Genomic DNA, 26,806 nt, shown 5'->3' on the forward strand with positions numbered 1-26,806 from the left:
ATGTATGAGGGTTTCAATTTATCCACATTCTTTTATTTTTAAAATTTATTTATTTATTTACTTACTTTTGGCTGCACTGGGTCTTCATTGCTGCACCCGGGCTTTCTCTAGTTGTGGCAAGCGGGGGCTACTCTTTGTTGCGGTGCACGGGCTTCTCATTGCAGTGGCTTCTCTTGTTGCGGAGCATGGGCTGTAGGTGTGCAGGCTTCAGTAGTTGTGGCTTGCTGGCTTCAGTAGTTGTGGCATGCGGGCTCAGTATTTGTGGTGCGCCAGCTTCAGTAGTTGTGGCACGTGGGGTCTAGAGCGCAGGCTCAGTAGTTGTGGCACACGGGCTTAGTTGCTCCGTGGCATGTGGGATCTTCCCGGACCAGGGATCGAACCCGTGTCCCCTGCATTGGCAGGTAGACTCTCAACCACTGCGCCACCAGGGAAGTCCCTGGATATTAAACCCTTATGAGATGTCTGATTTGCAAATATGTTCTCCCATTCTGTATGTTGTCTTTTCACCTTCTCGACGATGTCCTTACATGCACAGAAGTTTTTAATTTTGAAGTTCAATTTATTTATTTATTTTTTGTTCCTAATGCTTTTGTTGCCATAACTTAGAATCCATTGCCAAATTCAGGGTCGTACAGATTTACTCCCATGTTTTCTTTTAAGAGTTTTAGTGCTTATATTTAGGTCGTTGATTCATTTTGAGTTAATTTTTATCTATGGTGTGAGTGGGTGTTCAAATTCATTCCTTTGCGTGTGGAAATCCAGTTGTCCCAGCAATAGAAGAGACTGTGCTTTCATTATGGAATGGACTTGACACCCTTGTCAATAATCAATAGGCCATAAATGTGTGTGTTTATTTCTAGACTTGCAGTTCTATTCCATTTGTCTCTTTGTCTATCTTCTTGTCAGTACCACTGTAAACTGATTTTAACTAGCATTTACTACAAACGTGAAAATTATTGACAGTGCAGATATTTGCTATCTAAAAACTATAAGCCAAAGTAATATTAATAAAAATATAGCCCATTAGAATTTATACCAGAATTCGAAAAAAACAAACTCTTTTTTTCCTGACTGACATGATGAGGCTCAAATATAGGTCCAGGAATTACAAATGAGTATATATATGTGTGTTGATCACTTGATATTTTATGAAAAGGTTTTATACAATAAACTTACTAGTTTTTAAAACTAAAAATAAAGAGTAAAGTTTATGTTTTTCATATGAAACTTGTTTTTGTTTTCTTTGGTTGACCATTCACAGATTTCATTTTCAACTGACATAAGATGATTTCCTCCTTGCTCTTGATGCTTATTAAACAAAAAATTCCATACACATATAATGAAATTGAAAGCTGGCAGCAAAATGTTCATTACCCTCTTATGATTTGCAGGACACTACCCTTTGATAGAAATCCAGCACTTTTTAGGGGCAGATCAGTAAATACCATCTTGATTTCATAGTCAGACCGCAGTGCACAAAATTCTTTCTCTTCAAAGTCAAGTTCTCAGCCTGCACAGATGATTCAGAGAAAGGGTCTCTCATTTCAGCCTTACACTTGTTTGAAAACAAAGGGAAAATACTGTTCTATTTTATTTTTAAATTTTGTTCCCCTAGGTCAGCAAGACTTGAGATTTGCAGATATATCCTTTTTCACTCTTAAGTCCAAGCAGCAATAAGAGCATCTTTTGATATCCTTTTGTCACTTGATCTTTTCCCCAAGAATCTTGTCACTTGAAGTCAAAATGCTTTCTTTAAGGTCTTGCAGAGAGTGGTTCATTTGTTTCACGTGATAACAAATCTTTGCTAAGTTGGCTAGTTTCAGCAGCCATTCTTCATCCTCTAAGCACTTAGCAGAATTTGGCCTACTGTGTTTGCGAACGTACCCCTGCAGCTCACCATTCGGCTCGGATGTCCTGTGAGAACTCTTCATCTGCTAAGCCCCTGGACTTCTGCATGGAGCAGGAGATTTATGTGCTCTTTGTCCAGGTTTTCACACAGCTCTTTAAACATTTTTGAGTAAACAGGTTTTTGTTTAATAAAGTCAATCATTTTTTGTAGCTTCAAATAGAACTTTTTCATTTCATCTTCCAGAGCTTTTGACACTAGCAATTCTCTGTGAAGAAAACACTGTGTTGAGAAGTCAGGCTTTTGTTTTTTGGGGTTTTTTTTTGGCGTGTGGGGGGAGTTTAAACAATAGTGGCACATCTTCACATGGAGCCAGCTATTGGTGGGACATTTTCAGCACAGATGCCAACATAGTTCCTCCAAGATGGACCTTTTGTTTCGAGACAGAGGACAAAACATTAAATATCCTGTCCTCTGCTGGCTTTGGGCAGCACTCTGTAGCAAAAAAAAGTTTTCTTGATTTCACCATTTTCAAATCTTATAAAATCTATAAATATATAATGTAATCTTATAAATATTACAGATGATGATCTCTGTTGGCTCATCCATCTGGTTAGAGAAACTTGTTTTCCTGTTATCACGTAGGTCTTTAACATCACATGACATGTCAATACATTGACTTACCGTACTGTTATTGTACTGTAGAACTTTAAAAATTTCTCTTACTTCATCTCATGTAAACATTTCACTCAGCATAATTTTACATTCCGGCTGTATTAGGTTCTCAGCAATTGGGGTGGCTTTCCTTTTTCTGGTCAATAAGATCTGCTACTATATAACTTGCTACCTCAGCCTTTTCATTATATGTTATTTTTTAAAGCAAAAGCTTCATTATGCTTATTTTGAGGTCCCATTAATATCTTTAATGTGTCAAATGACTATAATTTGCAGCTATGTCTTTTGAATATTGCTGGAGCCATTGCTGCACTTGAAACGTTGTTTTCCACAGACAACACAAAATGGAATAGGATATTCCATTGTATAAATCCATTGATAAGTAGTTTTCATTAGAAGGATATGTTTTTTGTGTGTCTCTTGTTGCATTAACTTAGTGAAATGACTTGCAAGATACAACTCTTCATTACTAATCTTACCAGAATTGTCCACTGACCTTCCTTTCACACCTCAGCCTCAAAAATTGCCACATTGGATTATCAGGCATATTTGTAAATTACAAATGTTAATGTGTGAGACATGAGGGCATATCAAACAATTAACTGAGAAAAATCACAAAAAGTCCAAACATTTCGCAGTAGAAGTCCCTGGTAATTTATTTAGTCCACATTTTGGAATGTTCAGACCAATAGCAAAGCGTTAGGAATGGGGGCAACTGGGTATAAAGTTTTTTTCATTAAAATTAGAATTTCCCTCCAGTTTTTCATTACACTTGTAGAGTTTGTTTGCTCCTATAAGGTAGTTAGCAGTGCACAAGGGGAGATTAGGGGACGCAATTTGAGAGGGAGAGGCTGATAGTCATTAGCCTATTATCTTCTCCCTGTGTCCTGCAGTCTTCAATTATCAAGGCCAACTCTAACCAAATGAACATGGTCCTACTGTGCACTATCACACACAGCTGATTTGTAACAAAATCATTAATTATGCTGCCACTGCTTGGTGCACAAAAGTAAAAGAGAAGGAAAAAAGAACCCCATGCCCCCCATCATGAGCTCTCAAAGAATTCAGTTTGTGGACCCCACTTTGAGAAACCCTGGACTAGACTTTGGGACCTCTCCATACACTGCTGTAGAAGAACTAAGCACGTTTAAGTTGGTACTTACCTGTGGGATCAAGTGGCCTTTTTCTGACTTTCAGTCTAATAAATTTCATAAATGATGAAATTGAGGAAAACATCTGGAACCCTAGCTGCAGGAGAGTCTAGGAAATACATTTTTTTTTGGGAAAGCTTTCACATTCCTGTAGTACAGGAAGGCACACTGGAGAGAAATTGGGCTAGATATTGCATGCCAATATATCTACCATATTGTTGGATTTTTAAAAATGAAGATTTCTTATTTGTGTAGTAAAATTTTCTCAAAATTTTGTTCATTCAGAAATTTATTTACCACCTGCAATGTGCTGGCACTGTTCTAGGTACTTGGGAGACTGAGCAAAACAAAGATTTCTGCCCTTATGGAACTTTAATTCCAGTGGAGAGAAATAGATAATAAATAGTACACAGAGTTAAATTGTCTAGTTTACAAGGTGATTAAAAAGAGTCAAGTAAGTGACCACCAAGATATTAGATATTAAACTACATGACTTATGTGATTATATCAAGAACCTTGGGTTGCTGCTGCTTTCCTCAAAACCTTCAGGAAATGAAGGAACCCATTGTGGTTCTTTTGTAGTCACCAGTGGTGATAAGCTGCTGAGAGTCTGGGATGAATTAGAGTACAGGATTGATGTATGTGGTGTGATAGGGCCATATATTGAGCATTTATAAGTACATGGAAATAAACTGTTCCCCTAAAAATTTGTTTTGACACCTGTTCAATTATAATCAGTTATTATTGAGTAGTACAGTTTTCAATGTGTTCTGATACTTTTGAACCATCCTGTCATAGAAGGCGGTAAGTGCTCTGGGAAAAGACAAAGTAAACTGAGGCAAGGGGCAGTGGGTATGCCAGGGTCTGGAAGTGATTTAAAGTATTAAATAGGATGGTTGGGATAGGCTTTATTGAAAAGGTGATACTTGGGCAAGGGAAGTTTGGGAGTTGGTTGGTCATTGGGATATCTGGTAGAACATTCTGGGCAAAGGAAACAGGTTGGGCCAAGGCGAGAGTGAGCCTGGCATGTTGGTGGAAAGCAAGGAAGCCCAGCCAGTGTGTCTAGAGCAGTGTGAGGGAGAAGAGTTGTAGGTAGGAGATGAGGTTAGTGAGGGAAGGGCTGGGGTATTCCCTTAGGGTCCCTAATGTCATTGAAATGGGCAGCATTGCTGGGCTTTGAGCAGAGTGCTGATAAGATTTATCTGCGGTTTTTTTTTTTTTTTCTCTTTTCTCCAAGTTTTTAGAAGAATCAGTCAGGATGTTGTGTTGAGAATAGAGTGAAAGGAGACTGATAAGGGCAGTGGCCCAATCATGGTAGTAGATGTGGAGAAGTGATCGGAGTCTGGATATATTTTGAAAGCAGAATTATCAGGACTTCCTCATGGGTTGGATGTGGGGTGTAAAATAAAACAGGAGTCAAGAAGGACGCTAAGGTTCTAGACTCAGCAACTGGAGGGAGAGAATTGTCTCTAACTACAGTTGGGGGAAAGCTGAGGTTAGAGCACATTGGGAAGGGAAGGGAAAGTCAGATTAGTTTTATATATGTTGAGTTTGTGATATTATTAGAGAGCCAAGTGGAGATGTGGAGTAGTCATGAGACTGGATGAGATCACCAAGGAAGACACTGGAGTTGAAAAGGACAAGAACTGAGCCCTGGGGCATTCTAGTAAAGGAAACTTAAGAAGGGGTGGCAGTGAGGTAGGCAGAAAACAAAATATGGCCATATAAATAAAGTATTTGCAAGAAGAGAGAGTGATCAGCTATATCAAATGCTCCTTCTTGGAAGTACTTTCTTTGGCCATACGCAGTGGAAACTATGTAGCCATTAATGTTTGTTAAACGAATGAATTTCGAGATTACAGTGATTTTCATCATCTTTTTAAAGTTAATTATTCAAGTAAATCCATGCTTTCTAATATTTTAAAAATATAGCAAAACATGGTAGTTACATAAATTACACATGCAATAAAATGACATAGAACTAGAGAAACATGTTGTATGAATATCAAATTCCTGGCTTTGATACTGTGCTAGAGTTAGCGGAAAATGTCATATAACTGTTGGGTGAAACGGAGAGGGAACACGGGACCTCTCTCTACTATCTTTGCAACTTCCTGTGACTTTATAGTAATTTCAAAATAAGAAGGTAAAACAGTATGGCGAAACATAAGAAATCAAAGATCTTTTTTCCACTATCACCTTGCTTTCCAGCCCCCTCTTCCAGTCACCCGCATGCCCAGAGGTAACGTTACCACTGTTAAGCTCTGTTAAAGTGTCCATTTTTCCTAACCTCCTGAAATATTTTAAAATAAATATGAGGTAGGTCAGATCATAAAAGTGATTCAGATAGTGCCACAGACTGAATGTTGTGTCCCTAAAAATTTGTTTTTTGAAAACTAATGCCCAGTGCAGTAGTGTTTGGAGGTGGGCCTTTGGTAGGTGATTAGGTCATGAGGGTGGAGCTCTCATGAATGGAATTAGTGTTCCTATAAGACACCTAAGAGGACCCCCGGCCCCTTCCCCCATGCCACAACACAGTGAGAAGATGGGGGTCTATGAACCACGTAGCCAGTTCTCACCAGTCACTATAACTGCCAGCACCTTGATCTTGGACTTTCCAGCCTCCCTTGCATACGGTCTCAGCTTCTTTGTCCCTTTCTTGCTTTGTCACGCTTGGTTGGCAAAGCCACAAAACTTTGTGGGATGCAACACTTCTGCTTCTAGGTTCCTGTTCTTTCTGTTACACCATACTGTAATGAACACAAACTGTCAAAGCAAAAAGAAGGCTTTTCTTTTTCTCTGAAGTACTGTGGCATCAGACTTCAGCAAGAAAAACTGACTGTAAGGGACATATTGGCTTAGTGAAATGCACTTTTTTTTCTTCTTTTGTATTTTCTTTGTATTTCTCTTCAGTAGTTGCTTGACCTAACATCCTTCTGTTGGCTCTATACAATGAAAATACAAACTAAATGACAATAGAAAAAAATAATTAAAGCATTAAATTGTACAAATTACGAATCTGTTCCAAATATACTCACATTAAATACAATGCACATTTCAGTAGAGATCTACAGTGAATGACTCTATACATTCTGGGAAGCTTCATGACATCTAGGAAAGGGCTAAGAATTTACATCCAATCACAGTTTGTAACAGATTTCTTATCACCAGTCTGCAAGCTACGCTGAGCACATCGTTAGCATCACTTGTACAGGGAACCGATTTTGTCTGGGAAAAAGGGAAGAAGCAAGCTCTAGGCTCAATTCTGAGTTCATTACAACTTCTCAGGAATCTCAGCAGAGGCCTATTTAGTACAGTTTCAAAAAAGTAAATATGTTAAGGTAAGGAGGCAACCCTTTAGAACTTCAAACACTTTTTCTTGCTGTATTTATGTAGAGCTCTCCATATACAATGGGCAGTTGTGAAGAGGTTCTTCCTCAGGACAACATGGTCACAGGACTTGGCCAACCAGTGGGACTGAGAGGGAGCTTCATGACTGGGGAGGAGGGCTTCCTTTTAAATTGGAGACAGACGTGTAACACACAGCCTATGAGCCCTGCAGCCTTCTCCTCCTATCATCTGGCGTAACGCTTCGTGTAGTCTTCAACTTTATTCCCCAAGTCCTCCTTGTCCCACAGACGATGTTCTGCAGCTTCATGATTCAGTGGAACATCGGAATTGAGAGGATCAGTAAACAGAGTTTAATCCCGAAACAACATCCTTCCGTGTCCTCATGGGAGCCCAGCCGGTGCCATCAACCGAATGTTCTCTCAGTAAAAACTTCGACATATTTTACCAGTGATCCTGGTCAAGCATTTCACTTTGGGAGGTTGGAGTTACAGTTTGCTGAAAGCAGTGAAGCTTGTTTGGATCAGAAAAGTGCACTTTACATGTGCAACGTATTATAAATTAGCTTCATGGCCTGCAACCTCTTTAATAAGCAGCATGTCTCTCATAGAAGCCCTCTGAGCAGAGTTGGAGGCTATGGCTGATGTCTGGGACCCTTTGAGACCCATCATCTCGCTTCTTTATGCTTGCCAACGTCAGCATTACTGCTCTCTGTACCCTGGGCACCTGAGACAGGCGAGATGTGGCCCCTCACCTCCTGAGGTGGGCTTGCTGTTAATGTAGTTTTAGAGAAAGTCATACTGCTCAACGAGTAGAAGTAGCCTAATTAACTTCTGTTTATGGTAGCAACAGCACTTTTGAAGACACACAAGATCCCCCCCCTTAATTAATTTGGAAATTGGAAAAAGTTACTTTGACTTGGTAGTCATTAAAAAAGTCAATTAAAAGAAAAAACAGCATTTAAAAATTTCTTATCTACCTTAAAAACAGCCTATGTAATTTTTGTACATAACCCTGAATACATGTTTCCTCTTTCATAATTGAGTTAATTAGAAAAATGAAAAAAAGTCATGTTTATTTTGTTAATGTAAAAGTTCTTTGTTGTTGAAGAACTACATCCAGAATATCTATATCTTCTTTTTTTTTTTTTTGCGGTACGTGGGCCTCTCACTGCTGTGGCCCCTCCCGCTGTGGAGCACAGGCTCCGGACGCGCAGGCTCCGCGGCCATGGCTCACGGGCCCAGCCGCTCCGCGGCATGTGGGATCCTCCCGGACCGGGGCACGAACCCATGTCCCCTGCATCGGCAGGAGGACTCTCAACCACTGCGCCACCAGGGGAGCCCTATATCTTCTAAATCTATTATATTAAACAATTTGAAGTCTCTTTTTTTGCATGTTTGTTTTCTTTTAAATGTAGCATTACTAAATATTGCATAAGAATGTAACTTGTTGAATTGGCAGTAATTTTTAAACTTCTTGTGATGCCACAAAATTCTCCTTCATTAATAAGCACTGCTATGTAAAATTAAAAGATATCTAGGGTTTTTTTTTGGGGGGGTGAATAGTTGTAAAATAAATCTGAAAAATTATAAAAATTGTGTGAATTGAGATTTAGGGTTTTAAACCCCTTCTCCCTCTTGTCCTTGCAGCCCAGGGTGGTAACTGCTTCCTGCAACTCTTTATCTTGAGCCTCCCTAGGTTTCCTCTTTTGCTTGCTAGCCTTTGACCAATTCCTATATTAGGTTCCTTCTATTTAAAAAAAAAGATTTAAGGTTTTAAATGTGTAATATGCACTTTCTAAAGATGAAACCTGTATTGATTGAGGGAAAATATGCATAAGTATATTAAATGAGATGATGTTTTAGAAGATTTTTGCTCTGTTGTCTAAACAATTTGTTTTTGATTAAGGTGTTTTCATATAGAAATAATCATACATATTTACCAGTATTGCACTGCTGTATGAATGGTGGACAATACACTAATCCCATGATGCTGTGATTGGTTTGAGTATTTTAAGGTGGAGTATTAGAACAGGAAGGATAATTTGAATTATCTAAAAAAGAAATCTTGGTACTATATCATAAATTGTGTTATGTTAAATTTTTGCATTTTTGTAGCACTAGGATTTTTGATAACATTTTACTGGCTGATTTTAGGTAATTTAATAGTCACACATTGCACATTGAAGTGACCTGCCAGAAGCACATAAAACTCAAACATTCTCCTGTGGTTTCCAGTCTTATGTTGCCCATGATAAAAACTTTCAGTTGTATGGCTTTTATGACATCTAATATATAGAAAACAGAATTGTGTGTTTAATATCATTAACTTTTTTTTTCTTTTCAGATTATCTGCAATGGTGAAATGAAGTAATTCAAGATGAGCAAGTTAAAAGTGATACCAGAGAAAAGGTACTGCAATTTTATTTTTATTTATTTATTTATGGCTGAGTTGGGTCTTTGTTGCTGCTTGTGGTCTTTCTCTGGTTGCAGCGAGTGGGGGTACTCTTCATTGCTGTGCGTGGGCCTCTCATTGTGGTGGCTTCTCTTGTTGCAGAGCATGGGCTCTAGGTGTGTGGGCTTCAGTATTTGTGGCGCACGGGCTTAGTTGTTTCGCAGCATGTGGGATATTCCGGACCAGGGCTCAAACCCGTGTCCCCTGCATTGGCAGGTGGATTCTTAACCACTGTGCCACCAGGGAAGCCCTGGTTCTGCAATTTTAAATACCAGTATGTATAAATTACAGAAATAATGCATGAAGTGATCATTTGAAACTTTTTACTTTAAGAAATATTTGTTTAAATATAGTGTGTTGTATTTATGTTATTTTATTAATATTTATTAATGTTTAACTTTTCAGTTAAAGCAGGAGTCAGCAAACTAGGACACATGGGTCAAATCTGGCCTACTTCTTATTTTTGTGTGGCCTATGAGCTAAGATTGGTTTTTACGTTTCTAAATGGTTGGGAATAAAAATAAAAAGAAGAATAATATTTTCTGACATATGAAGATTATATGAAATTCAAATTTCAGTGTACGTAAATAAGGTTTTACTGGAATACGGCTGTGCTCACTTATTTACATATTGTCTGGCCACTGAATTTTTTTCCTTACATAAGACTTGATCAAAGCACATCCATTTCCACAGAAAACTTATTATATTCTTTCTGTCTTTAAAGGCTTCTATAGATGCTCTTTTTAGTTTATTTTTTTGCCCCTTTTAGATTTACTTCTCAACTGTGAGATATCTATTAAACACTTTCATGTACCTAACCCAGCACTGAATCTTTGAGAGTAGAAAAGAAACATAAATATAACACTTAACACAGTGCTTTGCAGAAAATGGGTGTTGAGTATGTTCTGAAGAATTGAGCCCTATTCTCTTTTTACACGAAGCTTATAACTTCATGAAAACACCTGAACAAATGCAGTATAGTGGTTTAACCAGTATAGTGGTTTAACCAGTATAGTGTTTTAACCAGATCCTCATAAATAGGTGTTTATTGTGTGATATGGACTTGAAGAGGCAGGGCTGGCTTGAGACTTTCTTACTTTTTAGCATATCTGGAGGATTGAGTAGAATATTGATACTTGCTGAGTTTAGGCAAGGACTGTAATTGGATGGATTAGTTTGGCAGATTTAAAGACCATGTGAGTGGGTGGTGAGAAATCAAGTAATGAAAATTTTATAAGATACAAGAAGCAGAATTTTTCTCTACTCCCTACTCTACATCATCATGTTCATGCCCTAAATGTTATCACCAGCAAAACTCTCCTTTCAAAGCACTAATTCAGACTTTTCATTTTCCAAGAAAAATCTTTTACCTTTCTAGCTCACTTGTTCAAATGGCTGTAATGCAAAGAGTTCTGCCTTATCCAGAGCTCTGAGCTATTGACTTTTATCATCTCTTCCTCTCTTACCTAGTGTAGAATCCATTGTTCATCATTACACTCTTGTAATACCTGAAATGTTTTTACCTCACTTTGTATTATTTCATCACACATACCTGACAAAGTCCTTTCCCTGGGTAGACCTTTACTGAGCAGCTGAATGATATTGGAGGATGAACTAACTTGGAAGATATTGCTAAAAATTATGGATCATTATTGATCAGTAATCTTACTACCGTGGTTCTCTAGAAAGCTCATTTTCTCAATTTTTTTAATGACTGTTTTACACTTTCTTCCTATCTTTCAAATCTTTGAAATCTTCAGATGTATCATATACATACCCTCAGCAGTTGACCTTCTCTGTGATATCATAGAGATAAAACAGTTTATTATCCTTATATTCCTTACACAAAATTTACATACTCCCCTTTACTTGATTCTATCCTCTGTTTACCCTCCTGTTATTTACTGCAACAGAGGATGTGTCTGATTTTTTGTTAAAGACTAATACTGTCACCTGTGTTCTAGATTTCACCTCTCTCTTTCCTTCTCAGGGTCTTTTAATCATTAGTATTGTTCTGTATTGAATCTTTAACTCCTCCATTCCTTATCATTTAAACATGATCTAGGCTTTCCAATATTTAGACTCTGCTCTTCTGTTACTACTCAATTTATTTGATTTCCTCAAAAGACAAAAATTTTGAAATAGCCTATAAATGAAATCTACATCTCATTTCACACTCTCTAAGCACTCTTCTTTAGTTTCTGCCTTATCCACTACACCAACAGTACCTATCAATTTTTAAACAGCTTTATTGAGACATAATCATCTTACAACAAGCTGTACATAGAGAGTACAGTTTGGTAAGTGTGGCCTATGTATAACTGGAATTATCCTCTCAATCAAAATACTGAAAATATTTATCATGCTCAAATGTCTCCTGGTGCCCCTCTCCCACCCCATCCCTCACTCCAGACAACCATTGATCTGCTTTCTGTCACTACAGACGTGTTGGCTTTTTTAGAACTTAATATAAATGGGACCATACAGTATGTCTTTTTTGGGGGTGGGGGTGGAGGTAGAAGGTAGGGGTGTGGGTATGCCTTCTTTGATTCAGCGCAATTATTTTTGAGAATCATCTCTTGCAATCATACCTTTTTTGATTAGTAAGTAGTATTCCATTGTGTTGATATACCACAATTTGTTTATCCATTCAACTTTTGGACATTTGGGTTGTTTCCAGTTTTTGGTTGTTACATGAGCATTTTTGGACTTATACTTTATTTTCTATTAGCTAAATACGTAGGACTGGAATGGCTGAAGCATATGGTAGGTCTGTGTTTCTTTTTATGAAACTGCCGACAATCTGTTTTACAAAGACATTAATACCATCTTCTGTTCCCTGCAGCAGTGTATGAAAGTTCTAGTTCTACATTCTCACCAACACTTGGTATGGTCATTCTTTTTAAATTCTTAAGTTCTTATGATCATTCTCTTAAAATTGTAGCCATTGTAATAGGGGTGTATTGGTATCTCATTGTGATTTTAATTTGCGTTTCTCTAATGACATGATGTTGAGCATCTTTTCATGCACTTATTCGGTGAAATATCTTTCCAAATCTTCCAATTTTTGAAATTGCAGTGTTTCTTAATAGTTGAGTTTTAGAATTTTTTAATATATTATGGATACAAGTCCTTTATCAGATATTTGAATTGCAAACATTTTCTTCCAGTCTTGTCTTTTCATATTCTGTGCAGTATCTTTTAAGATCAGAAGTTTCAAATTTAGATGATTTCCATTTGCTTATTTGTTCTTTTATGGATTATGCTTTTAGAGTTGCATCTAAGAAATATTTGCATAACCCATATTACCAATGTTTTCTCTTATGTTTCTTCTAGAAGTTTTTATAGTTTTAGATTTTACATTTAGGACTATGGTCCTTTCTGAGTTAATTTTTATATATGGTGCGAGGTATGGATAGAAGTTCTTTTTTTTTGTGCGTATGGATATCTGGTTGTTCAGCACCATTTTTAGAAAGACTATCCTTTCTTCACTGAGTTTCCTTTGTACCTTTATCAAAAATCAGTTATTTGTGGATGTGTAGGTCTATTCTTATACTCTGTTTTGTTCCGTTGATCAACATGTCTATCTTAATGCCTATACCTCACTGCTTGGATAATTGTTGCTTTATAACTGGTCTCAAGATTTAGATAGTGTTGGTCTGCCAACCTTTTCTTTTTTCTAAAGTTTGGCCTATTTTAGGTTCTTTGCATTTCCATATGAATTTAGCATCAGTCTGACAATTTCTACATGACAGCCTGTTGGTATTTTGATTGGGATTGCCTTGATTCTGTAGATCATTTTGGGGAGAATTGATACCTTAACACTATTGTCTTCTTACTCTTGAACATGATATATCTCTCTTTTATTTATGATTTTCTTTAACTTCTCTCACTAGTATTTTGTAGTTTTCAGTGCACTGGTTTTTCAGGTTTATCCCTATTTCCCATACAAATAACAACTCTTTGAGGGGTGTCCCTAATAATTTTTAAGAGTATAAAGTGAGGCTGAGAAATGTGGTTTTAACAGAGTTGGAATAGGCCTGGCTAAAACTCTTGTTACTATAAAAGAGAGAACAAATATTGGGGGAAAGTTAAAGTTAGAAGTTAGCCATATGCACTTACCTAAAATCCCACTAGAACATGACTGGAGAAGTTTTTAAAAATAATGAATATAAAATAATTAGCATTTAGTTAACTTTGGTGAAGAAATTTAAGGTATAACTTTAATTATTGTTGACACTGGTATAAATTCAGGTTATTTAAATTTTTAACAAACTTTTATTGGTTTTCTTTAACAAATCCCTTGATACTATTGAGCTACATTTATTGTTAAAGAAGCCTTTATTGTATTTAATTATTATCTTAGAAGTAGTTAGAGAAGTATTGTTCTCTTCCATTTAGAATATTATTTTCCAAACTTATATATTTAAATATTTAACTATTTCTATAAAGGAATGGTAGTGAAATTTCTATTTTTCATTGTCCTTTGCTGTACGATAAAGAAAAATAAAGATTTGTGATCAGTATTTGGAGAGAAACAATAAAAATATGATTAAAGCAAAAGTAATAAAAATAAAGAGATAAATGAGGAACAACCATTTCTGAAAGATAATGTGCATATTTTGGACATAAAACTATATTGTTTGAAATTAAATCTTAATCACTATGAGTCTTGGTTAAGTCTAAAACTTTGATATATTTTAATGAATTTTTTGCTGTCAGATGTTTATATCTTGTTTATGAAGACGTTTACTATCTGTATTCAATTTACATTTTAAGGTGAAAAGGTAATAAAATTTATTTATAATGTGAAGATAGGTTCTTTAGCCCTTGCACTTCCTTGGGAAATTATTTGTTGCAAGGTAATATCTATACACCATTGAGACTTTTGTAACATACAAAAAAATTATGTTTTTAGGGAAATAGCTGTAAGGCTGAATGTAAACTCAGAGAATCAAAAGCAGTAGGAGACCACTACAGTGAAACAAATATTTGAGTGATAGTTTAAAATATACATTGGAAAGTTAACTCGATTTGATGTATTTCACATTGATCATATTTTCAATTCCATGATTTTTTTACTATAAAGTAATTAACATTAGCAGTTATAAATGGAACCTCCCGGGGTTGGTCTTGGTCTCATTTTGATTTATCTAAAAATAGGGCAAGGCAGGGAAGATAAATCCTTGTCTGAGCCTCTTTATTTAACAATTTTCTGCTCTGCTGTGTAGCTCAGATCGCTCATTGAATAAGCTGTATAGCTTTTGTTTTTACCTTTATCCTTGGATTTTCCAAAGTCTAAAAATCATTCAGTAGGTAGAGGTGCCCTCTGGTGTTCACCCTGCAGTTCTCTCAACATTAGTGTCAGCAGCCTTAAATTTTTAGAGCTGAGTTGGGGGTGGCTTGGAATATTTCGTTCAGTTTTTATTCTGTCAATGAGAAAAGTAAAAATAGGGAAATAAACTTGCCTACGTTCTTAATTTCCATTTGTTTGCCGTCCTTCAAAAAATTCATGCATCTATCCATCTATAATTTGTAAGAGCATGATTCTTAGAAAGAAATCACTTAGTTGCAAGTTGTTTTACTTTGATAGTGGTGTAATTTAATTTAAAATTCAAACTCTTACTTTGGAATGGAACAGAGCATGTGTTATGATCAGTGTGTTTTGTATGTTTTTGAATATTTTTAATAGTAGATGTTTTATTAGCTACTGAAAAATGCTAACAGATGGCCTTTAAGAGAAAAATAACTGGAGAAAACTAAACAAAAAAATCCACTCAATTATTAAATTTCAGAATCCTGGTTTCCATAATGCAAATTTTTCTTAAATCTAGGTTACAGAATTGTTTTTAAAGATGTATTTGCTCTCTAGTATGCAGGCTGTGGTGTCTTAATACCATTTCTTACCAAAAAGAACCAGGGCTTTTTGGAGAAAGGGTCGATTCCAGATCAGAGCACAAAATGTGCAAGATAAGTTGAGAACAACAGTTCTCAAACTTTTTGTCTAAGAACCCCCTTGTGCTCTTAAATTAATGACTCGTAAAAGCTTTTGTTGAATGTGCATTATTTTTAATCTATTGATATTTACCATATTATAAATTAAAACTGAGAAATTAAAAAAATTTTATTAACTTCATTTAAAAATAACAGTAATAAACCCATTGCATAATAACAGTAATATTTTATATTAAAATAACTAAATTATCAAAAATATTTAGAAGGTGGCATGATTTATTAAATTTTTGCAAATCTCTTTAATGTCTGGTTTAATGGAAGACAGCTAGATTCTCTTATCTGCTTCTGAGTTCAAACTGTCATACATACATCAGTATACATATTGTTTATAGTACACACATATGTTATACGTACGTACATATATGTTTTTATGAGTATTCATGTTGTTAAAGTATATGGCTACAATATGGGCTCACATAGGTATATATTTAGAAAAGGAAGGAATAGTTGAATAAAAGGCCTTTTCAGATAATTGTGGCTAAGTGTCCTTTGATTTATGATGGAGGAAAATAAAGTTGTGTGTTCAGTATTTGGAGAGAAACAGTAAAAATGTGATTAAAGCAAGAGTGATAATTATAGGTGAGGAATAAACATTTCTGAATGATAACAATGTACTTTAGAAAGAAAGCCATATTGTTTGAAATTCAAATTGAAGTGGATGTTCTTTGATATTACACTAAAACTTGATAAGTGGTAGTTTCTTAAAGGTTAGTTGCACTGTGGAATCAGAAACCACATATGTGAACTTTTTATTTTCTTTTACATTAAAATCCATTGGTCTCTTTTGCATATTGACTGGTTCTTTTTCCCATGTCTGAATTTGTAACATCACACATTGGTCAGTATTTGGAACATAATGATTCAGTGAGTTATGCAGACCTTCTAAATATTGACAATGTTTATTACACAGTTTAAAAAAATTACATTTACTAATATCACCAGTGATTTTATCAGAAAATTCTTTAAGAAGGGGGAAGCTGTCAAAGTCATGATGGTAGATCTTTGTTTTCCAAGATTCTAATTTTTGCTTGAAAGTTCACATTTAATCATTGGTAACAAATCTATCAGTTGTTTCCTTGAAATGATAGACTCACTTTGTTTATTGCCAAGAAAATGTATTCCAGAATACCCCAGTGCAAATAATCATTGTCAGTTGTTTTTTTAAAGTAAAAATGATGTTCTATGGAAAAAGTAACTAGTTCAGCTTGCAGTTTAAACAACCACACAAGTGTTTTCCCTCAACCATCCTATTTCATTGTGCAGCTGAAATGTCTTATGTGCACACAGAATATTAAAAAATGTATACTCATAGGTGAAACTGGCATTTTTGTTTTTAACTATGAGTGCATGTTGGTGAAGAACATGGTGACTGCTAGTTATCACACAGTGACTACAATTTGGTGTCACTGTCTTGATTGTATCATGTGCCAGCACTTTATCCACCATTGCCTTCAGATCAACAGTGTAAATGTCAACACTGTGTCAAAGGTAAATAGTGTCTTAGTATTTTTATGAAAATAGTTTTTGACCTCACAGATTTTCTGAAAGAGCCTCAAGTACTCAGTTTTGTAGAGCATATACTGAGAACTGCTGGCCTAATAACAGTCTTGTTATATCAAAATCCAGGAAGCTATCAAAGACTAGGATCATAACAAAAGGACTTGGGAGCCCACACGAAGAGGCCATTGATCAAAGGTGGGGCAATTTGAGCATTAATAACTACAGTGGATAAAATGTATCATATGCGTTTAAATCTGTGAGTACATATTGATATAGGAAATCAAAATACTTCATTGCTTACTTGGGGAGGACTTTTGGAAATGAACTCATTCTTCTGAAAACTGGTAAATAAAGATAAATTAAAAATCCAGCATTTATTTTGCTTTTATTTGATGAATTATACCTCTGGATAATTAAATAAGGGATTTTTCTTTTTATGGAATTGTCCTAGGTAAGAAGTAGAAGGAATGGAAATGGTAGAGTATCAGTGCTTTTCAACCCCTACTAAAGTAATGGATCTAGGCAGTGGTAACCAGTGACTGCTTATATTACAAAAGTAAGATAACCAGACCCTGTTTGCTTCCTTATGGAAGATTACAGTACCACTTACAAAGAATTCATGTCAGCAAATCAGGCCTTGATCAGATTAGGCCTTTAAATTCGACTACCAGTTTACAGAAAATAAAGATAGACAAACATATTAATGATACCATTGTTGGGGAGGGGAAAATATATGTTGTATATTTTAAAACTTTATGTTAATTTCATACTGTATATATTTTGTTGTTTTTTCATTTAGAGATTTATACATAGTGATATATATTTTCATTTCCATATAATGCTGGCTGTTTGCAAAATTGGGAAATACTGTATTATTTTATTTTAGTTACATTCTTAAATAGTATGCTCAATATGTTTTTTTCATCCTCCAGATACCTTTTCAGATGAAGTACCTCCAAATTTAAAGCATTGAGTCTAGTTGTTAATCTAAAAAATGTATAAATATACTGTTTTCCATATGCTTCTTCATTTTTTTGTTCATTCTGAATATAGCTGGGTATTGCCTATTCTGTGCTAGCCACTGTTCGAAATACTACGTATATAGAATACGACATGCAAGGTCTTTACCTTTGTGAAGCTTACATCATTGGACACATTTTAATATTGGAAGCTGAGGGGCTGGTGGAGAAGTGGGGACATCTTCAGGTTGTAACCTGAAATGAGAAGGAGCCAGCCATATGAAGAACTGGCAGAAATTATCCTCTAGGTTGAGAGGACAGCAAATGTAAAGACCTTGAGATTGGGAAGAAACTTGCTATATTCAAGGAGCTGGTAGAAGTCCAGTGTGTTTGGATCCCAGTATGAGGGCAGCAAGAATGAAAGCAGATTATTTAGGACGCTGTAATTGCCAAGTGAGAAATGATGATTGCTTGGACTTGGGTAGTAATAATGATAAGAGATGGAGAGAAGTGGATGGATTTGAAGTGTTTTAGAGATGGAGCTAATATTGAGCTGGGCATGGGAAAGGGAGTCTAGATTTTTGTCTTGAGCAACTGATGGTTTCATGTGAGTTTGGGAAAGTTAAGATTTGGAAGAGGAGCAGGTTGAGGCTGGAGTTGAATGTAGGAGCCAGGCAGCATATCAGTTTTAATCTAACATCCAGCTGTGGGGTTAGATGAGATTGCTTGGGGCAGTAAAATGGAGAGAGTGAAGGGAAGAGGGCTGGGGATAGAGCTGTGGGGGGGTCCTCAGCATCTAGAGGTTTGTTGGAGGAGGAGCCAGTAGAGTCGATCTAAAAGAAGTGGCGATAGGAAGAAAATCAGGAGAATATGGAGCCATTGAAGCCCAAGGGAGAAAGTGAAGAAAAAAGGAGCTGATTGGGATAGGGCTGAGATTCTGAATCTGACAAGGAAAGAAGTGACCACAGGAGGTTTTGGGGAGACCTCAGAGTGCAGATGCCAAACTAGTAGTTTGAAAAAGTGAACAACATGAGAGGAAATGGAGAGGTCAAGTACAGACATTTCCTTCAAGGAGTAGCAGAGAAATGGGGTGGTAACTAGTGGGAGCTCCTGGATCATATTGTGTGCCAATGGGTATGATCCAGTTGAAAGGGAGAGCTAAATGATGAATCAGAGAAAGATTAATTGAAGGAACAAATACATTGGGAATGCAAGAAGCGCTGGGGTCAGGCATGCCAGTGGAGGGATTGTTCTTTGAGTCTCAACATACCGGCCAAAGAGAGCCTTTTAAAAGCAAGTCAGGGCTCCCCTGGTGGTGCAGTGGTTGAGAATCCATCTGCCAACGTAGGGGACATGGGTTCAAGCCCTGGTCCGGGAAGATCCCACATGCTGTGGAGCACCTAAGCCCGTGTGCCACAACTACTGAGCCTGTGCTCTAGAGCCCGTGAGCCACAACTACTGAAGCCCTCGTGCCTAGAGCCCATGCTCCGCAACAAGAGAAGCCACCACAACAAGAAGCCCGTGCACCGCAACAAAGAGTGGCCCCTGCTCGCTGCAACTAGAGGAAAGCCCGTGTGCAGCAACGAAGACCCAACGCAGCCAAAAATAAAATCAATCAATCAATCAATCAAGTCAGATCACATCACTCTTCTGCTCAAAAACTTCCTGGCTCACCTAGTTGCAAAAAGTCAACGTTTTTACAGTGGCCTATAAGGCTCTAAATGATTGTGCTCTATTCTACCCCACCCTCAACTCTTACCTCATCTTTTACCGTTATTCTCCTTTAAGTCTGCTGTGGCCATCTCACTCTTTTTTTTTTTTTTTGCGGTATGCGGGCCTCTCACTGTTGTGGCCTCTCCCTTTGCGGAACACAGGCTCTGGACGCGCAGGCTCAGCGGCCACGGCTCACGGGCCCAGCCGCTCCGTGGCATGTGGGATCTTCCTGGACCGGGGCACGAACCCGTGTCCCCTGCATCAGCAGGCGGACTCTCAACCACTGCGCCACCAGGGAAGCCCCCATCTCACTCTTAATTGAATACAGCAGGCACGGTCCTGCCTTGATGTTTTGATGATTGTGACTCTGTCTTCTGGTCAGCTCTTTCTGTGGGTATCTGCACCGTTTACTCTCTTACTCCTTTCAGGCCTTTCCCTAAATGGTACCCTCTCAAAGTTTTCCCTGACCACCCTGTCTAAAATTGCAACCTTCTGCACCCTTGCATCTTTTATTCCCACAACCCGCTTTTCTCCATAGTGCTTCCTACCTCCTTTGTACTATATAATTATTTATGTATTTAATTTGTCCCATCAGAATGTTCACTCTGAGGGGCAGGAATTTTTGTTCATTTTGTTCACTGTTGGCAGTACCTAGAATAGCACCAAATGTGCAAATGTATAATGAATGGGAATAAGGAAGAAAGAATGTGGGTAGAGAATCAGAGAGGTTTAAGGAACTGTTTGTGGGAAATGAATGTATTCTTTTTTGATTTTATAATAGTTATGAAGCAGGGTACTAACTGAGAATGGAGTGGGTTAGAAGGGATGGTTAGAGTTTTGAGGAAAGCATAGGATGTATAAAAAGTCTGCTTGGAGAGTGGAAAGGTGAATTGTCAGAATGTGATAAAAGATTGCTGGATAGAGTTGAATGCACTTTTGTGGTTTCCTGAAATAGAATGTTTCTCATGTAAATCAACAGAACATAGCAATGTTAAGCTCTAACACAGAGTAAGGAAATGTGACGTGTAAATGCTTAAAATTATTAGAAGGGTAGAATTTTGTTTTGATTTGTTTTTAACACTGATCTTTATAGTATTTTATTTGCAATTGATGTAGAATGTGCCCTAATTTAAAGTAACATTCTTTTTTTAGCCTTACCAATAACTCTCGGATTGTGGGACTCCTGGCTCAGCTGGAGAAGATCAATACTGAATCTACAGAATCAGATACTGCCAGATATGTTACATCAAAAATTCTTCATCTGGCTCAGAGTCAAGGTAAACTTTAATCTCTTGTTTTTGGAATGCTTTCTTAATTCTTTAAAAGTAGATGCTAAGAATGTTCAGACTTTCGATAAATACATGGTTATGTAAAAATTGAAGTTTCTCCCATAGACTCAAGAAGTAGAAAAGTGAATAACTGTGGAAGAAATTGATCTTCAAAGCATTGTTTCTAAAAAATTATTATGAATTTACTTATGTATGAATGCCCCCCTTTCCCCAATTTTCAGACAACACCTAATTCCAGTACTACTTTTTCTAGAATGTTGACAAAAAGATGGCAGGTATTATGTTGGTTATTAGTGTTGTTCCCCACTTTGAAATGCAAGCCCTGTCATTCAGTGATTGGGTGACCTTAGGGAAGTTTTGAATCTCTAGGACTTAGCTGCACCATCTCTGAAATAGAGATAAGAGATATCATGTAATTATCATGTAATTTACATGAGAAACATGTAAAAATAATGTTAAAAATGTTCAATAAATGATGTCTGTAATTAGGCATAATTTATCTGTTTTATGAAGCTAGTACTTCTTCTCTTGTACTCTGTCAAAACCTTGACAGAGTACAAGAGAAGAAAAGTATTAACTTTGCACTTAGGAACCTAAATTTGAAAAATCCCAAATAAAACATTAATGAATTAAGTCCAATTATAATATCAAGAAATATATCAGTATAGCATTATTTGGACAGGTTGAATAAAACCCATGTGATTACCTCAATAGGAGCTAAAAAAGAAATTTAAGATTCCAAAATCTGTGCTTGATTAAAAAAAAACCTTGATTTTTCTTTTTCTAAATAAGGGTAAACCAGTAGCTACCTTTATATTTAACAGTGATACATTGAAGGCATTCTGTTAAAATTAAGATCCAGACAACTCACAATTATTTTAATTTATTTAGTTTTTTATTATTTCATTATTCTGGAGGTGTAGGTCATTGAAATATTGTGCTTATCAACTAAGGTAAATGTATAAGGATGGTCACTGTATTAGTGCAAAGATAGATAGGTGTACCGAGTATATTCACTGTATTCGCATATGAAATAACTCCTTAAAACAAAACAAAACACCCCAACAAAAACAAAGAAAACAAATTCTCCAAACCTATAGATACTACTTGCGTATAATTGCTCTCACCACTATAGACTCTTCCCATCATAGTCTAGAAGTCCCGACTCCAACATCACTACTGAAAATGCCCCTAGTCATACCACTACCAGAGATTGTCCTTTTCCTCACCCTGCCACCCACAAATGGGAGAGCCAGCCCCTGAATACTGCCCCCTGGGGTTGTATAATACAATGACTCTGTTTATAGTTAGCACAGTGTAAATTACTAGTGAAAGATTGTCCCATCATTATTTATAGCATAATCCAGTTGTCTATCCATTTGAGAGAGAAAGTTTAGGAATTTACAGCTCAAAGAAGAAGAAATGCAAATAACCAGTATGAAAAGCTTCTTTACTTTCTTAAAAGTCAGGAATTACTAATGAAAACAACTAAGATATTTCTCACTACTTAGATTGGCAGAAATTAGAGAATGACAATATCCAGTGCCATTGAAGGCATGGAAAATAGGATATTCTTATACACTGTAGGTGGTGCAATAATTATTATAAACTTTGGAGGAAAGAATCTGGCAATGTTTATTAAAATTTAAAGTGCACCTGCTATTTTACTTAACACTTTCACTCTCAGAAATCTGAGTGAAATAAAAATCTTATTATATAAAAGAATATTTGGAGGTGTTTATTTCACTGTTTGTAAAGTCAAAGATCAAGAAACAACCTTAAATATCCAACTATGGAGAATGGTTGAATTAATTTTGATGTAGCCAAACTCTGGGACATTATAACTGCATTATACAACTATTATCAATAATAAATTATTTATGATATATGCTGTGGTTCATATGTGGAACTACAGACATACCTCAGAGATATTGTAGGTTCGATTTCAGACTACTGCACTAAAGCAAATATTGCAATAGGGTGAGTCACATGAAGTTTTTGGTTTCCCAGTGCATATTAAAGTTACGTTTACACTGTACTGTAATCTATTAAATGTGCAATAGCATATGTCTAAAAAAATGTACATACCTTAATTAAAAAATACTTCATTGCTTAAAATGTAAGCCCTCAGTGAGTCATAATCTTTTTGCTGTTGGAGTGTCTTGCCTCAATATTTAAGGCGGCTAACTGATTGAGGTGGTGTTTGTTGAAGGCTGGGGTGGCTGTAGCAATTTCTTAAAATAAGACAGTGAAGTTTGCCACACATACTCTTTCACGAATGATTTCTCTATAACATGTGGTGCTGTTTGATAGCATTTTACCCACAGTAGAACTTCTTTTAAAACTGGAATGAATCCTCTCAAACCCTACTGCTGCTTTATCAACTGAGTTTTTGTAGTGTTCTAAATCCTTTGTTGTCACTTCAGCAATCTTCACAAGGAGTAGATTCCATCTCAAGACCACTTCCTTTGCTTATCCATAAGAAGCAGCTCCTCATCTGTTAGTATTTTATCATGAGATTACAGGAATTCAGTCATATCATCAGGATCCACTTCTAATTCTAGTTCTCTTGCTGTTTCCACCACATCTGCAGTTATTTCCTCCTCTGAAGTCTTGAATCCCTCAAAGTCATCCATGAGGGTTGGAATCAACTTCTTTGAAACTTCTGTTTATGTTGATGTTTTAACCTCTTCCCATGAATCACAGATGTTCTTAATGGCATCTAGAATGGTGAATTCTTTACAGGTTTTTAACTGACTTTGCTCAGATCCATCAGAGGAATCTCTACCTATGACAACTATAGCCTTATGAAATGTATTTCTTAAATAAGAAGACTTGAAAGGCAAAATTACTCCTTGATCCATGGATTGCAGAGTGGATGTTGTGTTAGCAGGCATGAGAACAACACTAATCTTGTATATCTTCATCAGAGTGACAAGGTGCATTGTTAGTGAACAGTCCCATTTTGAAAGAAATCTTTTTTTTTTCTGAGCAGTAGGTCCCAACAGTGGGCTTTAAAATATTCAACAAACCATGTTGGCCGACAGATGCGCTGTCATCCAGGCTTCATTGTTCCATTGATACAATACAGGCAGAGTAGATTAAGCATAATTCTTAAGGGCCCTAGAATTTTTGGAATTGTAAATGAGCATTGGCTTCAACTTCAAGTCACGAGATGCATTAGTCCCTAATGACAGAAGCTTTGAAGCCAGATATTGACTTCTCCCTAGCTATGAAAGTCCTGGATGGCATCTCTTCCGATATAAGGCTATTTTGTCTACATTGAAAATCTGCTGTTTCGTGTAACCAACTCACTGCAGCTTCTACATCACCACTTGCTCCTTTACTTTGCACTTTTATGTTATAGAGATGGCTTCTTTCATTGAGCCTCATGAATCAACCTCTGCTAGCTTTAAACATTTCCTCTGCAGAAAAAAGTATTCCATGCAAATGGAAATCAAAAGAAAGCCAGAGTAGCAATATTTGTATCAGACTTTAAAGGCCATTACAAGAGACAAAGAAGGACTTAACATGATGATCAAGGGATCAATTCAATTGTAAATAAATTTACACCCAATATAGGAGCACCTAAATACATACAGCAAGTATTAACAGGCATAAAGGGAGAAATGGACAGTAACACAATAATAGTAGGGGGCTTAACACTCCACTTACATCAAGGGACATATCATCCAGACAGAAAATCAATATGGAACCACTGGCCTTAAATGACACATTTAACCAAATGGACTTGATAGATATATATAGAACATTCCATCTGAAAGCAGCAAAATACACATTCTTTTCAAGTGCACATGGAACATTCTCCAAGATAGTTCACATGCTAGACCACAAAATAAGCCTAGGTAAATTTAAGAAAATTGAAGTCATATCAAGTATCTTTTATAACCACAATGTTATGAGTCTAGAAATCAACTACAAGGGAAAAAAATCTGCGAAAACCACAAATATGTGGAGGTTAAACAGTATGTTACTAAACAATAAATGGATCACTAAAGAAATCAAAGAGGAAATCATAAAATACCTGGAGACAAATGAAATGAAAATAATGGTCTGAAATCTATAGGATGCAGTAAAAGCAGTTCTCAGAGGGAAGTTTATAGTGATACAAGCTTAGCCCAGGAAACAAAAATCTCAAATAACCTAACCTTACACCTAAACAAACTAGAAAAAGAAAGAACAAACAAAACCCAAAGTTAGTAGAAGGTAAGAAATCATAAAGATCAGAGCAGAAATAAATAAAATGACTTAAAAAAATTAGAAAGAATGAGTGAAAATAAGAGCTGGTTCTTTGAAAAGATAAAAAGATAAACAAAATTGATAAGCCTATAACCAGATACATCAAAAAAAAAAGAGAATGCTCAAATTGATAAAATCAGAAATGAAAAAGAAATTACAACTGAAACCACAGAAATGCAAAAACTCATAAGATACTACTATGAACAACTATATGCCAATAAAATGGACAACCTAGGAAAAATGGGTAAATTCTTAGAAATGTACAGTCTCCCAAGATTGAACCAGGAAGAAACAGAAAATATGAACAGACCAATTATCAGTGATGAAACTGAATCAGTAATTAAAACACTCCCAACAAACCAAGGTCCTGGACCAGATGGCTTCACAGGTGAATTCTGCCAAATATTTAGAGAAGAGTTAATACCTATCTTTGTGAAACTACTCCAAAAAATTGCAGAGGAAGGCATGCTTCTGAACTCATTCTACAAGGTCAGCATTACCCTGATAGCAAAACCAGACAGAGATATCACAAAAAAAGAAAATTACAGGCCCATCTCACTGATGAACATAGATGCAAAAATCCTCACCAAAATATTAGCAAATTGAATCCAACAATACATTAAGAGGATCATATACCATAATCAAGTAGGATTTATCTCAGGGATGCAAGGATGCTTCAATATCCACAAATGAAACAGTGCCACATTAACAAATTGAAGAATAAAAGCCATATAATCATCTCAATAGATGCAGAAAAGCTTTTGACAACTTCAACATCTACTTATGGTAAAAACTCTCCAGAAAGTGAGCGTAGAGGGAGCATACCTCAACATAATAAAGGCCATATGTGATAAGCCCACAGTTAACATCATACTCAGTGATGAAAACCTGAAAGTATTTTCTCTAAAATCAGGAACAAGACACGGATTCCTACTCTCACCACTTTTACTCAACATAGTTTTGGAAGTCCTAGCCACAGCAATCAGAGAAGAAAAAGAAATAAAAGGAATCTATATTGGAAAGGAAGAAGTAAAATAGTCACTGTTTGCAGATGACATGATACTATACATAGAAAACCCTAAAGATGCTACCAGAAACTACTAGAGTTCCTCAATGAATTTGGTAAAGTTGCAGGATACAAAATTAATATACAGAAATCTGCTGAATTTCCGTACACTAACAACAGAATATCAGAAACAGAAATTATGGAAACCATCCCATTTATCATCACATCAAAAAGAGTAAAACACCTGGGAATAAACCTACCTAAGAAGGCAAAAGACCTGTACTCTGAAAACTATAAGACACTGATGAAAGAAATTGAAGATGACAAAAATAGATGGAAAGATATACCATGTTCATGGATTGGATGAATCAGTATTGTTACAATAACCATACTACCCAAGGCAATGTACAGATTCAGTGCAATCCCTATCAAAATACCAATGGCATGTTTCACAGAACTAAAACAAATAATTTCAAAATTTGTATGGAAACACAAAAGACCCCAAATTGCCAAAACAATCTTGAGAAAGAAGATCAGAGCTGGAGGAATCACACGCCCAGATTTCAGACTATACTACAAAGCAACAGTAA

General features: G+C 36.3%; 1 protein-coding gene and 1 pseudogene across 5 annotated transcripts in view; one reads left to right on the forward strand and one right to left on the reverse strand.

The window, feature by feature from the left end:
* AGTPBP1 (ATP/GTP binding carboxypeptidase 1) overlaps window positions 1-26,806 on the forward strand; it is a 170,154-nt gene that overhangs the window by 23,807 nt on the left and 119,541 nt on the right. For 2 of the 4 annotated variants that reach the window (XM_079927638.1, XM_079927639.1), the window contains exons 2-4: window positions 9,367-9,431; window positions 17,116-17,184; window positions 20,814-20,938. In XM_079927638.1, the coding sequence (XP_079783764.1) occupies window positions 9,400-9,431; window positions 17,116-17,184; window positions 20,814-20,938 (226 nt within the window). In that variant the 5' untranslated portion in view covers window positions 9,367-9,399. The remainder of the gene's footprint in view (window positions 1-9,366; window positions 9,432-17,115; window positions 17,185-20,813; window positions 20,939-26,806) is intronic. The other 2 variants (XM_079927641.1, XM_079927640.1) reach the window with 1 other exon arrangement.
* On the reverse strand, window positions 7,124-7,722 carry LOC307188834 (NEDD8-conjugating enzyme UBE2F-like; annotated as a pseudogene). Its single transcript has one exon. The product of its transcript is annotated as an NEDD8-conjugating enzyme UBE2F-like (transcript).

This window comes from Stenella coeruleoalba, assembly GCF_951394435.1.
Source record: "Stenella coeruleoalba genome assembly, chromosome: 7".
Lineage (NCBI taxonomy): Eukaryota > Metazoa > Chordata > Mammalia > Artiodactyla > Delphinidae > Stenella > Stenella coeruleoalba.